At 35.5% G+C, this 23284-nt stretch overlaps 1 protein-coding gene across 1 annotated transcript; it reads right to left on the reverse strand.

The window, feature by feature from the left end:
* On the reverse strand, window positions 1–22202 carry LOC115218678 (solute carrier family 22 member 15-like). Its single transcript, XM_036508482.1, has 10 exons — window positions 22085–22202; window positions 21867–21976; window positions 20430–20803; window positions 19401–19504; window positions 15521–15675; window positions 12819–12990; window positions 11563–11838; window positions 7291–7505; window positions 1426–1534; window positions 1–833 (listed from the first exon to the last, which is right to left on the reverse strand). The coding sequence occupies exons 1-10, from the start codon at window positions 22108–22110 to the stop codon at window positions 626–628; spliced, it is 1749 nt and encodes a 582-aa protein (XP_036364375.1). The 5' UTR covers window positions 22111–22202; the 3' UTR covers window positions 1–625.
* Window positions 22203–23284: the final 1082 nt, after the last annotated feature.

The following is a 23284-nucleotide window of genomic DNA, read 5'->3' on the forward strand; positions in this document are numbered from 1 at the left end:
TTTCGCATTAAACCCAGTTCTTGGTTGGCTGGTATTTTATTTTATCGATCACGAAAAGACGAAAGCGAGAGATGACCTAGGAATAAATAGGACTGAGACCGTAAATCAGTTAGACAAATTACTGCAGGATATAATGTCCGGCGGTCAAAATAAACACCACCACCACCACCACCACAACCACCACCACCACAACCACCACCACCACGAACAACAACAATACTAGTAAACAATTACCTTCGTTAGCATGAAACTAACGACTAACAGAGAGTAAAATATTTTGGAGATATACTCAACATTGAAACACACGTAATTTATCACATTGAAATTATTTGAGACCAAAAATTAAATCGAGTTCGTATGTTCCACTGTTTTGATGCCCGTTCCATTCGAGAGGATTCCATTACAGCACTTAATCGCTTCCCGATGTCACCAGTTAGATCGTCGCAAATTTTATCCCCGCATTGAAAGTCTGAGATTTGTACACTTGTAATAATAAAAAATAAATGTAATGAATAATTAGCAAATATCTAAACTAAAGCAACATATTGACGTAAATGTGATTTTAAATGTTTCGACATTTCACGTTTGTTTACATTAAACTCAAAAATTCTGCTTTTCTACAAATCTACAAATTGTCCATGTCTTCAAGTGTTTGAAGTAAACAAGCATCCTTCGTTTCAGGAAGTAAAAGGACCAGCAAACCAGCAACAATTCCGAAGACTCCAAAGATGCTTAGCGGTATCCAAGAACCGTATACAGAAAGTCCAAGCATCGGTGCTGAAATGAGACCACCAAATCGAGCAAATGAGGAAGCCGTTCCCATGCCACCGTTGCTGAAATATAAAAAGAAAGTAAATACATTTTACTTCAATACAGATAGAGATATTTATCTATATATCACTCTGGTGTATAAATATGAGGATATATCTACATTACAATTATAAGTCCAATTATAAGTCCAACACAATTATAATGTCATAAAGCTTGATACAACGACATTGCATGTATATGGTAATCAGCTAAAACTATTGTTTAGAGAAGCCAAATTAAAAAAAATATAAAACAGTGTTCGTCTCGTTGTCAAGTGATAGAAAGTGGCCTGCAAAGGGAGTAGCTAGCATTGCACACAACATATAAACAACCCACAACTTATTTTGATACACACCTTAGAAGTGTTAATTATTTTTAAATGTAATTCTTTAATGTTATTAATGTTTAGCAGGATTTCGAACCTGATGGATTATACCATTAATCGAAAGCATTTCATCCATAGACATCCCATCGTTTAAGGTATGATCAAGTGCATGTGTAATTTATGGATAGCGAATAGTATATACGAATGATTGGGATGTTCTGTGGGAGAGAGAAAATGAAACTGTAACGGCATGCGAAGTCCTTCTACAAGCTATTAGATATCATACCTACCGTACTGATGTTGGAAATATTTCTGCTGTTGTCAGATAAACACCATCAAATGATGCCGTTGCACCCAGCTTCCCAAGAACAGCTAATATCAGTGGAAACCAAAAGTTTCCTGAAAAGAAATTGTATACTGTGAAAATAAGAACGCTCAATTTTTGTATTATAACTTCTGCATGTCACATTCCTCTGCAACGTAAAGTGTTCAATAAACGGAGGAATTAGTTTGAAGACTAGTAGAAATAATGTTTCTGATGCCTCATGGGCAAACTATGGCCCGCGGGACTTTCTGAATGACACGCCTAACAAAAAATGACTCCGAATCTTTTTACTAGTGTGGCCCACACGATGAGGAGTCATTTCTCAAGAGGCCCGCCTATGGCAATAGAATCTAATAGAATGATTAGGTGACCCCAGTTGTTGGGGAATTATATTACCATCAGCCGAATGAACAGATTTTTGTGAGAATGATAATTCAGTCTACGAGAAAAGAAACCACCGCAGATACTAGTGTGCTTGAAGGCATCAAGTTTATAGCAAGGAAGTAAATTTTGAAGACACAAATGTGCGCTTGTGTTGAAAAGACTACCTCCACTTTTGAGGACGATTTCGACAATGCCGTCTATGCTTGTTATGAAAGATGATCTGAGATTCTCTAATCTATTGTCCTTTAGGGATGTAGCTGTAATGTTGTCATGTGCGTACATGGTGCATACAACACAGACAGTTGGCCAAATCTTAAGACAATTAATCAGAACGTTTTACGATATTTCTTCCGGTTCTATTCGTTCCCATTTCAAATCCCGCCAATTCTGGAGCGTGAGGACGTCTAACAGTATTTTATGAGGTATTTGTTCTGGCGTTTTATGCCGATGCACACAGATAGAGAAATGCCGATACACACAGATAGGGAAATTAAGGCCAACAGACCAGATATAGTTGTCAGAGATCATGAAGAAAAAAAATGCTTTCTAATTGATGTATCAATACCGGCAGATGACAACGTGTCTCTAAAAGAAATGGCGAAACTTTCAAAATACAAAGACCTGGAAATAGAGGTAACCAGAATGTGGAATCTAAAAACAGAAACAATTCTTATTGTGTGTGTGGCAGACTTGGCACTAGCTGATAGGATGGAATTTTGAGAAAATAACCGAAGGAACACAACCGACAAAAAATGTAGTCTTGTACTACAATTCCATGATAATTACAAGGTGACAACCTATGAAGTCGCCAGATTTCATCATTGAGCAAGGGAACTCTTTCCTTCATAGATATAGCGATTATGTCCTAGCGCTGCACGTTACCAGAATTCCTGACTCGTGTCAAATAGAACAAACCATTCCAAATTTGAGTTATGGCATCCGTGTGAATGTAGTCGGGACGGCTATCTTGCGCTGGTATAATGTCACATAATGTATAATAAGGAAGCCATATCAATTAATGAAAATTCGATTTCGTGGAGTGTTGGCGATTTTTTACTCCGTCTTCTTTTTCGCTTGGACTTCCCCTTGTCTCCTGTTTCTGAAGAAGAGCTTTGCTCGAAACGTAAAACACCCTTTCTTTCTTTCCCTGAGCGTGTTTTAATTCTTTGCATGTACCACACTCTCGAATTGCTGTCTTTTTCTTCGTTTTCTTTATGTATATATATATATATATATATATATATATTTAATAATAATAAAATAGGGTAATAAAAATAAATTATTATTACCCGTGGCCTAGCACAAAAGACGAATTAGACATTAGACTATATATTATTCATATAGAAATACAATAAAAGGCTTCCAAATAAGGAAGCGTTGTGCTAGACACACAAAAAGGGATAAATTCATGGAAGGAATGAAAATTAAAAACATTTACCATCTCAGCTATATCCAAGACCGAACGGTTTCTACCTATTTTTAGCAAACAAACAGAATGTATTTGCCAAGACAAGGTTCTTCAGTGAATTTATCCCATTTTGTGTTTGTAGCACAACGCTTCCTTATTTGGAAGCCTTTAATTGTATTTATATATGTATATATATAAAGTGAGTTTTCAGGGGTACATTATCCAAGCGAATACTGTGTGTGCTCTCAGTTCGGTTCCAGTTGTCTGTTAACACAACGGTCCGTATTCTTTGACCCTGCTTACAATAAGTTGTTAGATATTGATAAATTTTCTCGTTCGGTAATTCTGTGTGTTCTACGTACGACTGCAAACGCTCTGTAGAGCGTATAATGATAATAATAATAATAATAATAATAATAATAATAATAATAATAATAATAATAATAACAACAACAATAATGGGAATGGTAATCTGACCATCGATAATTGATTTTACAATTATATAAACCGTATTAATCATGACCTACACGTGTTTCAACTGCAGTGGCTGTACACCGTTGCCGATGCAAACTTGCAATAATGACAGTGCAGTTTCATCAGGGTCTATACCTTAAGTCAGTTTCGAATTAAACTATTCAAATCTCCATTCTCCTCCTCTTCCTCCTCATTAATATTATTACTATTATTATTATTATTATTATTATTATTTTATTATTATTATTATTATTATTATTATTATTATTATTATTTTTATTATTATTGAGTAAGAGATAACTGAAGAGATGGCGGCGTGCGTTTCCGCCCTGACATTCGAAACTCGGAGTTTTATCATGGCTTCCGAATAATTGTCACATATTATATTTACAGATAAATTCCTCTATTTACATAACATCGAGGTCTCTGATATGAAAAATCCAAGGCTGTGAAGGATTTCAGAACATTTATAAAAAGAAGGTCTTACATATGTTTCCGTGATATTTTATCAATCCCTTCATCAGAGAAAGAGTGAGAAAATGGTTAAGCAATGGTTATTATGGAGAAGATATGAAATACAGAGTGAATTGGAGGAATGAAAATAGACGTGAGATAAGTAAGGATATTGTATCAAAGTGACACTGGGGTAAAATATTCTTTAGTAATATGTAATTGATATGCGAGGTCAGTTGAAGAAAAAGTGTTATGACCCAGTTTCGCTGGTTGGTGCCAGATGGACTGGCGAAAGAAGTTATAGGGCTTTGTCTTGTCACCGGTAAGGGAAATTAATGAGGATGGAAAGTACCTCTGACCCTTATCCGGTCAAGCAAAGTTGAGAAAAAAATAAATCTGCCACCCCTTTAAATTGCGGCGAGCTGGGGTTAGTTAGTGAGTTGGCTAGAGGTGCAGTTGGCGTGAGGGTCGATCAGAGATGACAGTTGGCAAGAGGCGAGAAGGACAGGCAGATAGGATTGAGGACATGTCAAGCGAGAGGAAGTAAGGAAGATTACGGCGAGAAGGCATGAATATTTGTAGTAGGAGCTGAAATTGTTGCAGACTCGGAATGTGCGGTAATGTTTGTTTATGTTTTCGGTTTATGTTTTCGGTGTTGAAATGTAAAAAGAATTGTGTCAGAAAAAAAGAACTGTGGAAAAGAAAGGAAAAAAGGGGAAAAAAACATTGTGAGTTGTGTTAAAAAGAGAAGGAAAAAAGAAAGAGAAAGACTTTAATTTGGACTGTTTTCGAACTCTGTATTGCGTTGAACATTAATGTGGATTGTTTTCGGACGTTGTGTATTGTGCATGCATTGATTGTTGTTTTTCTTTTTAACTTTTTACGATTTGTTAAATGCTTTTCTTTAATGTATCTGCAATGTATTACGTTTTGATTGATGTTGTAACAATTGTATTAACTGTTGTAAATGTAAGCAACTGCCCTCCGCTGTCTCTCTCTTCCTGTTGTTGTTGTTGTTGTCTCCAGTCACCGGTCTGCGTTCGCTGCCAACTCCACCGCTTTCTGTGGTGGATTTCCGATTTGACTGAGCGTGGTCGTCGTCGTCGCTCGACTTAGGGTCCGAGTTCGAGTTGAACGACGGCAGGTTCGTAACATAATTCTCATGCTCAGCTGGTGCTAACTTTCTCAATAAAAGTCGGCGTTCTTTTCGTCCCGCCAGTTGGAGCTTCCTTCTTTAAAAATTTCCTCATGCCTTCTAAACTAAGCAGTTCCGCATTGACCGTTTAGTTCCGTTCAAGTAATTCCTTCCCAGTCCCACCATAAGCTAAGCCGTTCCTTACGCTGCTTCATATTGATGTACAGGCACCATTTTTCGTCCCCACTAACGATTCGGTAAAGAAATCGTTCCTTGTGTCCATGAGTTGAGCAGGGACGAGCAAGCAAACCACCGGAGATTGTGGCTCGTTGATTTTTGTTGCCACTTAAAACATGTGGAACCCATGCTCTATACTTCTGAACCTTTCCCATATAGTGAAGATGCTTCTCTATAGCAGTGTGGGAGCATTCCATTATCTCTGCCAGTTCACCTGTCATTTGACGAGAATTTTCGTGCACAAGTTAGTTTAATAGCTCCTCAACAAACTCAACTGGACGGTCAGAACAAGGTGCGTCTTTGAGGTCAAAATTTCTATTTTTGAACTTGGCATACCAATCACGAGCGGTTCTTTCAGCTATGAAACCCTCTCCATACATAGCACAGATGTCGCGAGCAGCTTTTGCGGCCTTAGAACCTTGATTAAAAGCAAAAAGAAGGAGGTATCGAAAATGCTCATTTTTCTTAACTTGACATTCCATTTTAATGTTCTGAAAATAAACAAAAGGTAACTAAAATTAACTAGAAAAAAAATAGATACCAAAATGATTCAAAAATAGGATTCTCGAAGAAAAAATAGATTACAAAATTTAAAAAAACGGCGGGAACTTAGTTACCAACAATATTTATATATATATATATATCTGTAAATATAATATGTGACAATTATTCGGTAGCCATAATAAAACTCCGAGTTTCGGATGTCGAGGCGTAAACCCACGCCACCATCTCTTCAGTTATCGGGCCATCGAAAAAGATGCAATGAAAATGACCGTTAAACGCATTTTTTTCGATGGTCCGATAACTGAAGAGATGGCGGCGTGCGTTTCCGCCCTGACATCCGAAACTCGGAGTTTTATCATGGCTACCGAATAATTGTCACATATTATATTTACAGATAAATTCCTCTATTTACATAACATCGAGGTCTCTGATATGAAAAATCCAAGGCTGTGAAGGATTTCAGAACATTTATAAAAAGAAGGTCTTACATATGTTTCCGTGATATTTTATCAATCACTTCATCAGAGAAAGAGTGAGAAAATGGTTAAGCAATGGTTATTATGGAGAAGATATGAAATACAGAGTGAATTGGAGGAATGAAAATAGACGTGAGATATGTAAGGATATTGTATCTGTAGCTCCATTATTTAAGCAGAGTGGTTTACGTATAATTTTCATATATATATATACATATGCAAGTATAGATGGGCTGGACACGTCGCCCGGCTCACCGATAATCGGTGGACGCACGCAGTTGACGAGTGGTACCCGCGTGAGCGGAAAAGATCACCCGGAAGACCTCCACGACGGTGGAGTGACGATTTCAAGAGGACGATTGGGATCACGTGGATGAGAAAGGCGCGATCCAGAGAGGAGTGGACAGCGTGCTGTGACCAGCGGTGTCAAATGGACGCCTGACGGACTGGTCGGTCAAAGTGATCAAAGTGATATGCATATATACATACATATATGTGTGTGCGTGTGTGTGTATATATAATAGGCTATGATATGTATATGAATATAAGAATTGAATTTATATTATGCAAACATTTATGCAAACAGATAATTTGACATAAGTTTGCTTTTAACTAATAAACTGTCAAACGACGCACTAAAATAGTAAACAGAGAATTATATAACAATATTAGCTAATGCCATTCATTTGTATGTATCCTTAACATTTATTTATTTAACAATGACCAGTTACAAAATATCTGATGTAACAAAATTTTTACCTTTTGGTACAAAGTTTGAGACAATACAGTTAATTCCACCAAAAACCATGAAGAAACAAAGCGGCTTACGATGTCCAAACCATTTAAAGCTTATACATCCAAGAATATTCGCTGGAATTTCTACTGCTGACATCACCAAGAAATTTACGTAGCGATTGCCAGACATATCAACAGAATTTAGAGTCACGCCGTAATAAATCATACTGTTGATCAACCTGTAAAAAAAAGGGTCAGTTTGAAAAATAGTTTGGTAAAGAGATCTTAGCTGATTGTTTAATAATCTTCTTTATATATAAAAGTCAAGTTGTGTGTCTGTCTCCTACGATTTAGATTCCTAACTACTCCCACATTTTGCGGTGCAGTTCAACCAAAACCGGGTATCTTATAGTCGTGATTCATATCGAGCCCTTCTGGGTATTAGCGCGCGTCTACGATGAGTCTACGATTTAAAAAAAAAATTACCATCATTTTTTTCCATTTTAATGCATTTTTTCGCTATTATATAAGGGAAGTAACTCTCAAAAAATGTCTACGATGAGTCAACGATTTAAAAAAAAATTTACCATAATTCTTTTTCCATTTTTAATGCATTTTTTTGCTATTTTTTGGCTATAACTCTTTAAAAATGCTTATATAGTTATTTTCCTTACAAACCCGAGCAACGCCGGGCGATATTGCTAGTTCTTTATAAATAATGAATATATATTTTTTATCATCCATTTTTCAGTCATTAGACTGCGGCCATACTGGGGCATTGCCTTGAATCATTAGTCGGATGGATCTCCCCAGGATATATTTCTAAAGCCTTGTGCTTATTCTATCTGTCATTTATGTCGACATGCTAAGTTACAGGGACGTAAACACGCCAACATCGGTTTCAAGCGATGGTGGGGTGACAAAGACACACACAAACACATACATGCATACATATATAGCCGTAGCCACTTGAACATGGCTGTCCATTCGAACGGACACTACAGCGACTTTTTTAACCCTAAGAGGGAATCTCCTCTAGCTGGTTAGCGATGCAGGGCTGCATCCGAGTTGTCCAGTACCGACGAGTGGCAGAAATAGCCTTGGTTTGATTGATCTGTCACCAGACGGTGGTAGGGGTTCAGTCCCCTGCTCGCAATTTATCAGATGCAGCCCTGCGTCCTTAACCAGCTAGAAGAGATGTCCCAAAAAATCACACTAGGGTCCATTCAAACGGATAGCCAGGCTGAAGTGTGTATATATACATATATACACATATAAGTGTGTGCGTATATATATATATATATATATATATATATATATATATATAGATATATATATATATATATATATATATATATATACATATATACATATACATATATATATATATACACATACACATATATATATATATATATACACACACACACATATATATATATATATATATATATATATATATATATATATATATATGTATATATATATATTATATATATATATATGTGTGTGTGTGTGTGTTTGTAGTTTATATAAAACTATACTGATATATTCACTGCTAATTTTAAAAAATACTGCTGAGATTGGAATTTAAAATTTTATTAATATATAATTAATATGTTCTTTTACCTCAATACTCCTTTGTTAAAGCCAGTAAATATCATTTAATCAATATTCAAAGATACCATCTGATGATTTAGTATTTAAATATATAATATGTATGGATTCTAAACTATTTCTATATAATTTCTTTTCCTCCCTCTATTGTGGTAAAAGTTTGATATATACTCAAAAGTATTCATAAATTTCTATCCTTTTGTTACAATATTCTTCTTAATAATCCTCTGAATAACACTAAACTTTATCTGTATACAATATAGCAACATTGTTTTAAAGTATTTCATTATAGTGCTACATGATAAGACTCCCCCTGTTTCATTATCAATAGTCTGCTAGTGGGTGCCCCTTAATTATCAGCTAACATCTTGTTTTAAGTTTTCCCTTACTAAACATCATGAGATTGCTTCTAATAAATCTTGATTTTTATGGCTATACATCTAGAATGTCTGTCTACTCCCTCAGCCCTACCCTAAACAGATACTGCCCTCTGTTTTCTCTCAGCCTTAAATATATAAGGGATTTGATAAACTAGTATATAAATTAAAAATGACCCCATAAAAAATCAGTGACAGGCAGTGTCTTGAAAATTTCAGTTATGGCTATGCAACATGTTCTTTGTCTGTCTCCTTAACTTGGAGATTTTAGGTATAATTATACTAATGAGTCCCTCTGTTCTAATTTAATTAAATTCTATGTCTTTGTGCAGCTGAAAATTTTTCTACATTTTAAATTGATGTAATTATTGCATTGTTTAATCAAATGGAGTTGCATGAAATGATCGTAGGCATTACTTCTGGATATCCTTGTTGCTTATTTTGATTATATAAATATGTATATATATATATATATATATATAATATATATATATATATATATATATATATATATATATATGTATACATTACGTACATACATATATGTACATACACACACACATATATATATATGCATATTGGGTACGGGACATCACAGAACGTAAACAACATGAAATGCAAAAACAACACGTAACTATCTGCCATCTATCTTTTCCTCACGTGACCATCTTTCTTTTCTTTCAGTCTGTCTTACAGACCAAACCTATTCTTTATATGTCTTCTCTTCTATCTTTTCTCTTGTCAAACACAATATTCCTCCAGCGTTCGTTACCTATCTCGTCTGGCTTAACGGCCCTCCATAATTGATTTCGTTTGGTTTGTTGTATGTCCTGTTTTTTTTTTTATTTTGGTTCGTGGGAGCAACTGTCTTTTGGAAGCCTCATATTGTAGTTAATCGCTCGAAATGAGGGGTAGATGGACTGCCGACGACTGATGAAGGGTAGTTTTTCATGTTACTTGTGTTGTTTTCGATTTGTTTCTCTCGTTGTTCGCATACCAAAGTTTGTCTTCGTATTTCATGTTGTATAAGTTTTGTGACATCCTGTGTCCATATATGCATTATATATATATATATATATATATATATATATATATATATATATATATATATATATATATATATGCGTGTATGTACATATATGTATGTGTATATACATATATATATATATATATTATATGACTGAACGCCACTCATCCATTTCCAAGTGAGTTTATCTTTTGTATATATGTGTGTGTGTGTGTGTGTGTGTTTGTCTATATATGTGTGTGTCTATATATATATATATATATATATATATATATATATATATATACATATACATATATACAACTTATAAACAAAGGCAAGAGAAAATTATTTCTATGCCGATGTGCTGATAACAGACTTTTAAATCGTCAATTTCCACATATTATTATGTACCCACTACAGAAACACGTTGTGCTGAAATCGAGGAAAGATAGCTAATAGAATTTCTTTAAAAAGTTCGTTATTTCTATATTGAATCAATTTCGGAATTAATCTCATAGATTCTTTCCTCTTCAGTAGAAAATACAAATAGAAATAAATGAAATACTTACATGCGCCCATGGAAAAAAAGCCGAAGCAAAAGTCATGTGTACACATAAGTACCCCAGATATAACTAAATATAAAATCCTTTGGCCAGCCTCAGCACACGTATGAAATGTTCTCCACCACAGCTTATAGTGGTTACCAGTCCCTATAGCGAATAGTAATAGATCTACTACTAATATAGGATGAAGATTTTTTACAGAAAAAAATTTCATCAAAAAATAATGAAACTAAGAATGAAAAGACGGACGAAACACCGATAAGCATTTTACTTGGCATGCTAACGAACTCGGCGGAATTTGAACTCAGAACGTAAAGACGAACGAAATGCCGCTAAGCTCGCCGCCTACTTAGTATAGAACATATTGATAAATGTAAAGTATAGAAGCCATCTTAACATGGCTAACCACATAGGGGAGGGGGTGTTACTGTAGCTTTATAGCCCCAGGAGATCGTCGTCTCCAGCTGGCTTTAGACACCATTTCAGTGCCCTTGAAGTACTTGCAAATACTTCAAGGGCACTGAAATGGTGTCTAAAGCCAGCTGGAGACGACGATCTCCTGGGGCTATAAAGCTACAGTAACATCCCCTCCCCTATGTGGCTAGCCATGTTAAGATGGCATCTATACTTTACATTATCGAGCGATTACTGTTTCAATCTCATTCTGAGATTTAATAATGCATATTGATAAATATTTATTATTTAATCTTAAACATGACAAAAGATTTACCAGTTAAACCAAATGTTCACGGAAATCATCGCTCTTCGAGGTTTTTTTAACAAATCAATTGCTGTGTACGTCTTATGTATTTTCTTGCTTCCAAGTTTCATATTTTCGTCAATCTCGGCCTGCAATTTGGATTTCCTTTCTGTTTGAAGTTTCTGAATAAGTTTTACCGCAATCGCAGCGTTTTTCCTATTTGTTTTAGCTATCTTCTCAAATGACTTTTCAGCTTCAGTAAATTTCCCTTTATTAAGAAGCCATCTTGGAGACTCAGGAAGGAATCTGCCAAATAAGATGATTGATAGACAGTGAGATAACGTTGCAATGTTTTAGAAGTGAAAAATGAAATTATGCAATAATAAATTTGAACTGATAATAATTTCATGCATCTTAGACTCAAATTAAACAAATCAGTTTAATTACTACGGAAATGTGAACCTATAACTTTGTAGCTTATAGGTTTACTGTCTCTTTGTACTGTATTATAAATATGACTAATATTATAACGGGCCGTAAATTATGTTTTCTAAATGGCCATTCGCCGCACATATACAAATATATAATTTTTTTATGTGTGTAAATTTGTATCAGAAACACCTCAGTGAGGGTGAATTATCTGAAAAATCTGTTAAATTCATAAAAGTGGTGAGTTAAATATTTTGCAATATAGATATGTATTACTAATAGAAATATTAAAATTACCAAGTCTCTCTAAAAGAGATTACGGCAGCGTTACTGGAAATTAATTGTCATCGCCATATTAATATTAGTATGGCGATAACTATTAATAGTATGGCGATAACAAATTACACACACGCACGCACACATACACACACACACACACACACACACACGCACACACGCGCACAAACACACATACATATTACGACGAGCTTCTATCAGTTTCTGATTACCAAATCTACTCGTAACGCTTTGGTTGACCCGGGGCTATAGTAGAAGATATTTGACCAAAGTGTCTTGCACTTTGGAAGTGGACATGGAACCACCATATATATATATATATAATATATATATATATATGTATGTATATATATATAAAGACGACGGGCTTCTTTCAGTTTCCGTCTACCAAATCCACTCACAAGGCTTTGGTCAGCCCGAGGATATAGTACAAGATGCTTGATCAAGGTGCCACGCAGTGGGATCGAACCCTGAATCATGTGGTTGGCACACAAGCTTCTTACCACACAGCCACGCCTATCTGCCTAGATGTTCGTTGCAGCATGCACAACTACACTTACTTCAATGCTACAATGACAACCAACGCTGGTGGAATAACTGAAGCATATAGCAGGTGTTGCCATTTTGGAAATACATATGCCACACCAGCTAGAATCATTGCTCCAAAACCGAAGGTTCCATGCATAAGGTAATTCAAACGCATTCTGTAGTTTTGGGCGACACATTCTTGCACTGTAATATAGAAAAAGATATATTTCTTAATATAATATGTAAATAGTGATACAAATAGTGGTTTCAATTTTTGGCACAAGGCAAGCAATTTTGGGGGAAGGGGATACGTTGTTTGTTCCTTCTCGAGCCATGCCTGGCTCATAAGGGCCGGTTTCCCGGTTTCCTTGGTGTATAGATTCCCCCACCTGGACAGGACGCCGGTCTGTCGCAGGTGAGCTGCAAGATGCAGGAGGAAAGAGTGAGAGAAAGTTGTGGCGAAAGAGTCAGCAGATGTTCATCATTACTTTCCGCCGGAGCTGCGTGGAGCTTAGGTGTTTCGCTCATAAACACACACATCGCTCGGTCTGAGATTCGAACCCGCGATCCCTCGACCGTGAGTCGCTGCTCTAACCAGTAGGTCATGTGCCTCCACAAGGGGATAAGCCGATTGCATTGATCCCAGTGTTCACCTGGTATTTATTTTATCGACACCGAAAGGATGAAAGGAAAAGTCGGCCTCGGCGGAATTTGAACTCAGTTTTCAACCACCGGTTCAATTAAAGTTTAATTACGTAAAAAAATAACGAAATCTTTGCAATGAGATGTATCTATTGCATACCTTTTAGAGTAATTACTGTAATTCGTTACAATCACGAGTTACATTTATCTGCTCCTCAGTTCAAATCGCTACTGAGGCTATAGTAGAAGACATTTGCTCAAGGCCTCACACAATTGGACGGAGCCTGGAACCACGTGGTCGAGAAGCAAGCTTCTTACCACACAACAACGCCTGCAGTTGTCTTGTCTCACAGATATAAATCTTCAATTCTTTTTATTAAGGAAAGGACTGTCGATAGCAGAATTGTAATTTCAGGCAATATTAAGTAAGCACAGATGAAATTTAGAATATAATTCCTGTCGTTGTAGACATTTCGTATTATCGTTTGAAATCGATAAACAAAACAGAAGCCCCAAATTGGGTTGGTTAGTTGGTTGCTTGCTTGCTTTCTTGGTTCCGTTGACTATAACGCCTCGCATGAAATTTCATTAAATGTACTGGAATAGAATTCTCACCGTACTCACGTCTTATGTTCGGAGAACTTTTGAAGATATTAAAAGAATTTTGTTCTTCGCCGTAGAACAACGTCGTCCTTAATCGTGTACGACGTACCATCTCTTTCAGATTCTTTTATTAAATAGCAAAAGTGTTTTCTCTTTCGGTAAAATAAAAAAACGAGAGTAATATTTGCAGGGAGCAGCTAGATGACTCCTCAACTATCACAACACCCACATCATTGTTACTCTACATCTGGACCTAACACACTCTGACACAAAATGTATCACTCTTGGCACTCTGGTATTTGGTGTTATGTTCTTTTAGACAGTAGTTTCAAATCGATAATATCTCCATGTTCATCGAAGATCACGATGAAGTACTTTGCATTCTTTCCTTGTGACACATCACTGAATGCCACTTTGATTACTCGCCGATTCATATCAGATATAAATAATACACAATATTTGCAGGAATGTCCCTTTCATTAAGGCTCCTTTATAGCCTTCCTCTTTTAAGGGCCATATGGAAAAACCAAATGTCTTTAATAAATTTCTTGACCTGTACTCTGGTACGGTTGTAAAAACTCTCACCGTTTTCTTTTGCATACATCTTTATTTCACTTGTGGTAATGCCGGTAACTCATGTCTCACGAAGTATCCGTTTCCTCCTGAACCCCCGCTTAATAGGCAAACGAATTCACTGTTCTCAGTGATATAGTAAATTTTTAAGATGGTTCTGCCTTAGTAAGAGAGCACCAGGAAATATACTACAAGTGAATAGCAGACAATTTTTCAGATGTAGACACAAAAAAAACAACAACAAAAAACGGCGATTTACAGGCTAAAACTCTCTAATTTAGAAAAGGATTAATCCAATGGGACTATATTTTCTGATGATGCTGGTATTTTTAATCAACAAACAGGGCCGGATTTGGATACAAATGTTATTGAAAGACAATCACCCATCCATTGTATACGGACGTCTTTAAGTTGTATAATCCTCATGATAAACTCGTAATACTAAAGCAAGCAGTAGATGAATTCATCAGAGAAATGGATATGAAATAGAGATTAGAAACATACAACAAAGTAACGTTGAAGAGTGAAAAATTAAGAACGTTTTCCTGTTAGATACAGACACAGAAATAATTAGAGAATTCGACCAAACATCGATATCTGGAAAGTATACAATACACAAATTAAAGAAAATATTACATAAGAAAGGATTATTTGATGCTCCTACAATATTTGTGGTTGGAGTATCATTAATCATGGATATATTTTTTAATTAGGGCTGACCATAGACTATAAAGCAGTCGATTACACATTAAAACAAGATATAACAGACTATCGTACAAGCACATTTCTACACACTAAAAAGAAACGATTTCGCATACACCACAGGAGTACAAAGGCCCAAATTATGAAGCAAAAAAGAGAGGCATGTAAGTGTTAAGATCAAAAGTTGGCGTCTATAGAATTTTCAAATACTTACAGATGGTGAATAAAACTATATACGTGCCAGCAATTCCGAAACCTTCAATAATGTAGATAATGCAAAAGACAGTGTAATTTGGTGAGTATATTTTGACAAAACGACAAAATATATTCAATAGATCCGCAACACAGAAAATCTTATATCGGCCGAATCTGCGAAAAATAAAATTAAAGCGACAAATTATTGTTTTAGTGTTTTTTAAAAAAAGTTTATTTTTTAAATTCATCTGTCTGTTAGAAATCGAATTCCCTTCATGTCAATGTATAAATCTCTCACGTTTCTCTCTCACGTTTCTCTCTCACGTTTCTCTCTCACGTTTCTCTCTCACGTTTCTCTCCATGTCTTTCTCTTTCTCTTTCTCTCTCTCTCTTCCTCTCTCGCTCTCTTCTCTCTCTTGTTCGATCCCTATTCGTTGTCGATCTCTCACTTTTCATCTCTCATCACCCCCCAACACACACACAAATATATATATGTATATACGAGTGTTGTACCGAAATAATGCAAAAGTGGGTATGAAGATACAAGGAGGGTGGTGAGAGAAATTTCGGATATTTTTAGTGAAATGTTTGAAAAAACAACTTTTAGATGTACAGGTTATGATTTGGTTGGAATTTAACGTGAAAGAAATTCAGCGAAATTGAGCTGATATTTTACTCATTTCGGCCTTGTTTTCTCATCTATTTGGATGATTTAGATTTCAATTATGTTAAAAAATTACTTTCAGGACAGCTTCATCCTTTCCCGAAAATTCCCTGAAAGAAATCATTGTACTAGTATGAGTAAATTGCGCAGCGAACTAGCAGAATCGTTAGCACGCCGGACAAAATGCTTAACAGCATTTCTTCCGGATTTACCTTCCGGAGTTGAAATTCCACCGAAGTCGACTTTACCTTTCATCTTTTAGGGACCGATAAATAAGTACCAGCGAAGCACTAGGGTCGATGTTATTGGCTTTTCCTTTCTCCCAAAGTTGCTGGCCTTGTTCCAAGACCTGAGACCATTACTTTGACGCTGTCGAGATCTCCCTTAAATAAACTCAGGCATAGTCCAGTGTCCATTCATTACCTGGTCGTTTAGTATACTAAAAGTAGAATAAATCTAGGATTTATGGTGAATGTTATTTGATACAACGTTATTCACCTTTATTGCTTGTAAGTCCTTGCTTCTTTGACATTTTCTCATATTGACAGAAAGTCAAGACCCAAGGTTAGTAGAAGTAAATATCGACATTTGCATTTGACTGACACCGCTTCTATCCATAAGCGCTGAGTAGAACATTTTTCTGCACTTTTGAACAGACCATCCTCTGTTGGCATGAGGTATTCGATATTGTTAATCGAAATGCCCTGTGATTAATTCTAAGGAAAATAGGTTGCCCATAAAAAATTGTGAACATGATCAGGGCTTTGCATCAAGATATGAAGACTAAATTTTGGTAGGAGGCTTTCTGAATCATATTTTGCCATGGAAAATGGAGTAAAGCAAGGAAACTTTGATGCTCCCACCCTCTTTGCAATATACTTTGCTGTTGTGCTATCACACGTTTTTCAAAACTATCGATCAATGGCTAATGTTTTCAATCTGACCAAACTGAAATTCAAAACAAAGCTTTTACGACACTCATTAGGGAACCCCTATACACAGACGATTGCGATCTAGTCAGTCACTCTGAAACAGGCCTGCAATCTCTTGGATCGGCATTTGACTCATATTCTGGTATGACCATCAACTTGAAAAAAAAAACAGTTGTGATGTACCATGTGGTACTGTTTATAAACCCCCAAACTTTTCGCTAAGGGTAAGTTACATGAGGTTGTTGACTCTCATCGACCTCGGAAGCTCTGTACAAAATGATGGAAATCTGAACACAAAAATACATCTGCGAATTCAAAGGGCAGCACAAGCATTTGATGGGTTGGAGTCACGTGTTTGGCGCCAACGACATATAAATAACAACACAAAATCGTTATCCCCGTTGTATCCCTCTGAAACATGGACCGATTACGAAAGACATCTCAAATTGTCAGAACTATTCCACCAAAAATGCCATCGCCGCATTTTAAACTTTAAACAGAACTTGTTTACTCATGACACATATGTCCTTGCATCTGCAGACGTCAGTTCACTTAAATCAATGATCTTGAAAAATCAAATGAGTTGCTCTGGCCACATTGTTCGAATGGCGGATGAACGCGCACCCAAGTTTTATGGCGAACTTGCAGAAGGGAAACGCGATCAGTGTAAACCACAAAAGAGCTTTAAGGACTGTTTAAAGACTAACATGAAGTCATTTGGAAAAGATCCAAAGACCATAAAAACCCTTGCTTCGGATGGAGCTGGATGGTGGACAAAAGTGTGGAGTGGAGTGGAAGCTTTTGAAGAAACCAGGATGACGCATGTGAAACTAAAAAGATATTTACAGAAAAATGCTACGATCAAGGAGAAAATTAATACCAACAACCTTTTTGCGTGCACAATTTGAGACAGATCATGCCGTTCTCTTACTGCGTTATGCATTTTCTCTGTGTGATTTTGTTTGGTAGAGTGGAATATTTCTTCTCAACGAATGTAACTTACTGGCGTAATTGTTTCTGAGTAAAACTTTGCGAATGTTGGGTGTTTCTTATCCCAATATTCCTTAATTCTCTTCATGTAGCCAATCGAGAGATTTTCCCTGGTCTCTCTGCAAAATTAGTATAGGTTTCGGTTCAGTTAGAAAGTCCACTGGAATTCTTCTCGGTAGAGCCGTTGCGCTTGTGATAGCTGACTTCGGATTCTATCGTTGCCATGGTGATATGTATTAACTTAATTTCAGTGTTGCTTACTGTTTCGATCTTCTCAGGAAAGGTTGTTTCTTTGTATTTACTCCAAAAAGATAACCATTTCTTTTGCCGAGGCTTGTACTGTATTTATGGCAAAAAATTATAGGAGACTGTATTCACTAACCGGTAGAATGAATAGACTGCTATGCCAACGTTTCTGGATTCGACGCCATGATGTTTGTGTATATGAGTGTATATATGAAATTTTATCTTCTTTGAGAAATGAAACACTTGCTGGTTAATTTGTGGATGAATTAATAAATTTATTTGCATTCATTAGACATCTCTGTTTTCTAATTCAGCTTATATGTATGTATGTATGTATGTATGTATGTATGTATGTATGTTTGTATCTGAATATATCTATATATATATATATGTGTGTGTGTGTGTGTGTGTGTGTGTGTGTGTGAAGGTAGGTAGGTATACAAGAAGCCATAATTATAATGTTGGTTTCAAATTTGAAGGCCCGTGATTTCGGGAGAGAGGGTAAGCCAATTACATCGGCCCCAATGCTGAACTTGTACTTATTTTATCGACCTGAAAAGGATGAAACATGAAGTGGTTCTCGGTGGAATTTGAGCCCAGAGCGAAAGGTCGGACGAAATACCACGAAATATTTTGCCTGGCTTGCTAACGATTTTTGCCTGTTCGCCACTTTAATAATTATCATAATGATATTAGCATTTTGAATTGATCATTATATTGTTAGTAAAAGGTAAGATTTGAACTTCAAAGTCAGTGTAGTTATTTAGTTATAGATATATTTACAGCTATTGGATGCCATACTGACCCACAAACTGGCTTGCAATCTGGTTAAAAGTTCACAAACCATAGATCTATCATTGTTCAGACAAGAACACAGTGCACCTGATTGGCGTCTTGTCAATGTATTTATTACTTGACATCCGTCACATAATTATATTTATAAGGACTTTATACGATTTCTGTCAACTTTTTCATTGTTAATTTGTTAGATATTTCATTATTCATTTATATGAATTCCATTTTCTTATAACCAGCATTCTTAGAGAAAGTCAACATTATATACTTACGCGTCTGAAAGTGTACCAAAAAGTATATTTCCAACCAGAAATCCTGCAAACATTGCTGACACCGCAATGTTTTTCAACCATTCTCTTTCGCAAACCAAATCGAACTGAAGAAAAACAGAATGACATTTTAAACAGCGCTAATTGTTCAAGGTATGTGTGTGTGTGTGTGTGTGTGTGTATGTGTGTGTGTGTGTGTGTGTGTGTGTGTGTGTGTGTGTTGTGTGTGTGTGTGTGTGTATCAAATACAGCAATATTTTCTCTGAGGGAGCCTTTTATACAGACGGCAATGAATATCCTACACTCAGTAGGATCTACATCACCATTTGGTATTGATGCAGCTTCCATCGGTAATATTTATATTCAGATGATTTAATAAAAAATAACGATAACTTCATTGACGAATGTCAGACATTCTGAATGAATTCTTATTTGTCCTTAATTTAAAGAGAGGAAACGAAAATATAGTGGCAAAAACTGGTGACGTAAAAACTGGAGAAATGTAAATATTTAAATTTATATCTCTTTAGCCTTTAAGATCAGTGAATATTTATATATATATATATATATATATATAATATATATATATATATTATATATATATATATTCCGTGAAGAAATGAATTACAAAAATTTCGTTAGCCGGAATCTATATAAATATAGAAAGTGGACGACTTTATCTACATTGGTACCCCTAACCCAATTGGTTTATTTCTTTTTATTGCCGTACATTTTAATCATTACAATATTCCACTAAACTTCGTATTTCTTCTGCCATATGGAATTTTCGGTCTTGAAAATTCACAATTCCTATTCTCACTGCATAAATAATCATTAAATGCTGTAAACTGTGGAATTTATTTTTGCAAAGATTTAACGTTAATTAGAAAACTAAAATTTATCTTCAGCATCTACTGAAATTTTCGTTTATTGAAATCACGATTTTATAAGACTTAGGGGGCGTATATATTTAAGGAATAAAGATTTTAAAAAAATAAACAAACAAACAAAAAACGAGTTACAACTCCTTACCTCAGAGACAATAGATGACAGATGGTCAGAGTAGAACTTTCGACCATTATTACACGGTTCCTTTGTAGAATTACTGGTGGGAAGGATATAAAATCCTTCTTTAGTATCCAGGTTATACACAGAGCATTTCTCTTCTTCGACAGCTGCCTTGTTTAAGAATTCATCCAAAGTGATATTTGGTGGAATCAAAGATTCATTGAAATTTGAAGGATAACAAGCAAACGGAACACTTTCTCTTATAAATACCATCGTTAAAATAGCTTGAGAGTGACATGTTACAAAGATTACAACATAAATAGTAAGTATCTTTTGAAATAAACTATATCCACCACATTTCTTCAGTATTTCTTCTGTAATTTCAGATACTGACAAATCTAAAATTGAAACCAAAGCAAACATTGTTTCGTTAAGAAATTTCTAATGAATCGTTTTCATTTAAATTTTTGGGATCGATAAAATAAATATCTGATGAGCATTGGGTTTGATGTAATCGATAGCCCCCAACATCAAATTTCAGACTTTGTGCCTATAGTAGAAAAGGTACTAATTACTAATTAATAAGGCGGCGAGCTGGCAGAAACGTTAGCACGCCGGGCGAAATGCATAGCGGTATTTCGTCTGTCTTTACGTTCTGAGTCCAAATTTCACTGAGGTCGACTTTATCTTTCATCCTTTCGCGGTCGATAAATTAAGTACCAGTTACGCATTGAGGTCGATGTAATCGACTTAATCCCTTTGTCTGTCCGTGTTTGACCCCTCCATGTTTAAATCCTTGTGGGCAATAAAGAAATAAGAAACGTCAGCACGCCGGACGAAATGCTTAGCGGTATTTCGTTAGTCTTTACGTTCTGAATCCAAATTCCGCCATAGTCGACTTTACCTTTCATGCTTTCGGAGTCGATAAATTAAGTACCAGTTCCGTACTGAGGTCGATCTAATTTACTGGCCCCCACCTCTCCAAAAATTCTAAGAAATACTAGCCCACTATGGAGCTCATAAGCTTATTAAATATTATTATCAACATAATCTCCGGTATTTACATAACTTATTCTGACGCAGTTTAAAAGCTTTTTTTTTAAGTTGCATTTTTAATATTTCCTCTGCGAGTTCATATATTAACTAATCTAAAATTTTACATGAAACGAAATATATTCTGATAATTAATTTTTAAGAAATCTTAGTATGTGTTGTCACTGATAATCTCTGTTGTTCAAATATATTTTGTAAACATTTACGTTGGATTATTCAAAACATTTAAAGGGTTGACAACTTGAAATGTGTAAAATGACAAGTAAATAAGTACACAAACATATATTTTTATTTTCCCTCCCTGTTTATTTCTGCGTTCCTTCCTGTGGAAGAGCGTATGACCGAAACATAAAATACTTTCTCATTTCCCGTGCATTAAACTAATACATCTGTTTGTTGTTTACCCACCTGTATTCGTCGTACATTTGTAAATTCCAATTATATATATATATGCCGTAAATCCTCGAGTATAGTCCCCCCTTGAGTATAATACGCAGGGGATTTTTAGGGAGCTGTACCTCTGAAAAAATCTGAAAGAAGCGGCCCAGGATAGAACTGAATGGAGGACACTGATCCATCGAGTAACCGAGAGTCGACTTCGACTGAGCGGATAGCTAGAGATAGACCTCTGAAAAACCCAAACCTTGTGCATAATACGCACCCTTTCTCTAACTTGAGTCAAGGAGGTCTATATAACGACCTTGGTTTGTGAAAATGTATACGGTAACGTCCTTTATTATTATTGTATACATAACATAATGCAGACGTGTAGCACAATTCGTGCATAATTAAGCCAGCAGCACCTGGTCGAACAAACACTTCCGCGCATGCGTAATACAATAATAGTGATGTTCTTAACTGTTATATGGGAATGTAAATATGTTTGCAAATTGTTTTTGTTACATGTTATTCTGTGTTCTGAATACTTTTATTTTAATAAATGTTGCTAACTGCAAATTATGGATGATTCTTTTATGACTTCATTGCTTTCAGGTTTAGCTGAAGGTGTTTTCGCGCCCGACATCACTAAATGCGTATGAATAAACATTGCCGGACAGCAAATAGAGACTCGGACATTGCTTAGAAAATAGTTTTAATTTTTAACCTCGTATATAGTACGCACAAGGGATTTTGACCTTTAAATTTTTGGGAAAAAAATGCGGATTATACTCGAGGATTTACACACACACACACACACACACATATATATATATATAGTTAATCCAAACATGAAAACACAAAGAGAAAACATAACAACGCGAGGACGTGGAACAAGTATAATGTTTTGGGACGCTCAGACAAGGAGAGAAAGAAGGAGGATTTAACGTTTCTTGCGGAGCTCTTCGTCAGAAACATAGGAAAAGGAAAGATCCAAGGAAGGGAAGATGGAGAAGAAAATCGCCAACGATACACACGCGGTCACATATAGATGGAAACTGAAAGAAGTCCGTCGTGTATATGTATATATATATATATATATATTATATATATATATATATATATATAATATATATATATATATATGTATATATATATATTTATATATATATGTGTCTGTGTGTATACATACACACACAAATATCTATATCTATCTATCTATCTATCTATCTATCTATATATATATACACACATATATATATGTATACATATGTGTTTTTGTATGCATATAACTGATAGTGAGGGTAGTATATTCGTGTATATATATATAACCATATACATATTTTAGATTTGTTTACAGGAAACGTTTTGAATATGCAAATATAGCCCCTACTCCTTTATGTTGGCTGCAGTCCTATGATGGTGATTGGTCAACCAGTTTGGTGGGT

The sequence above is a fragment of the Octopus sinensis genome, linkage group LG13, assembly GCF_006345805.1.
Source record: "Octopus sinensis linkage group LG13, ASM634580v1, whole genome shotgun sequence".
NCBI classification, from domain to species: Eukaryota; Metazoa; Mollusca; class Cephalopoda; order Octopoda; family Octopodidae; genus Octopus; species Octopus sinensis.

What these genes read in the sequence shown, in the direction of transcription:
- LOC115218678 (XM_036508482.1), bottom strand. Translation starts at nt 22,110, where the DNA reads ATGCACAAGGTTTGGGTTTTTCAGAG. An exon ending in GTGAACATTTGGTTTAACTG is followed by an intron (nt 7,506 to 11,562) that starts GTAAATCTTTTG and finishes TTTTTTTTACAG; the next exon opens with GTTGATCAACAGTATGATTT. An exon ending in ATATTTCCAACATCAGTACG is followed by an intron (nt 834 to 1,425) that starts GTAGGTATGATA and finishes TTTATATTTCAG; the next exon opens with CAACGGTGGCATGGGAACGG.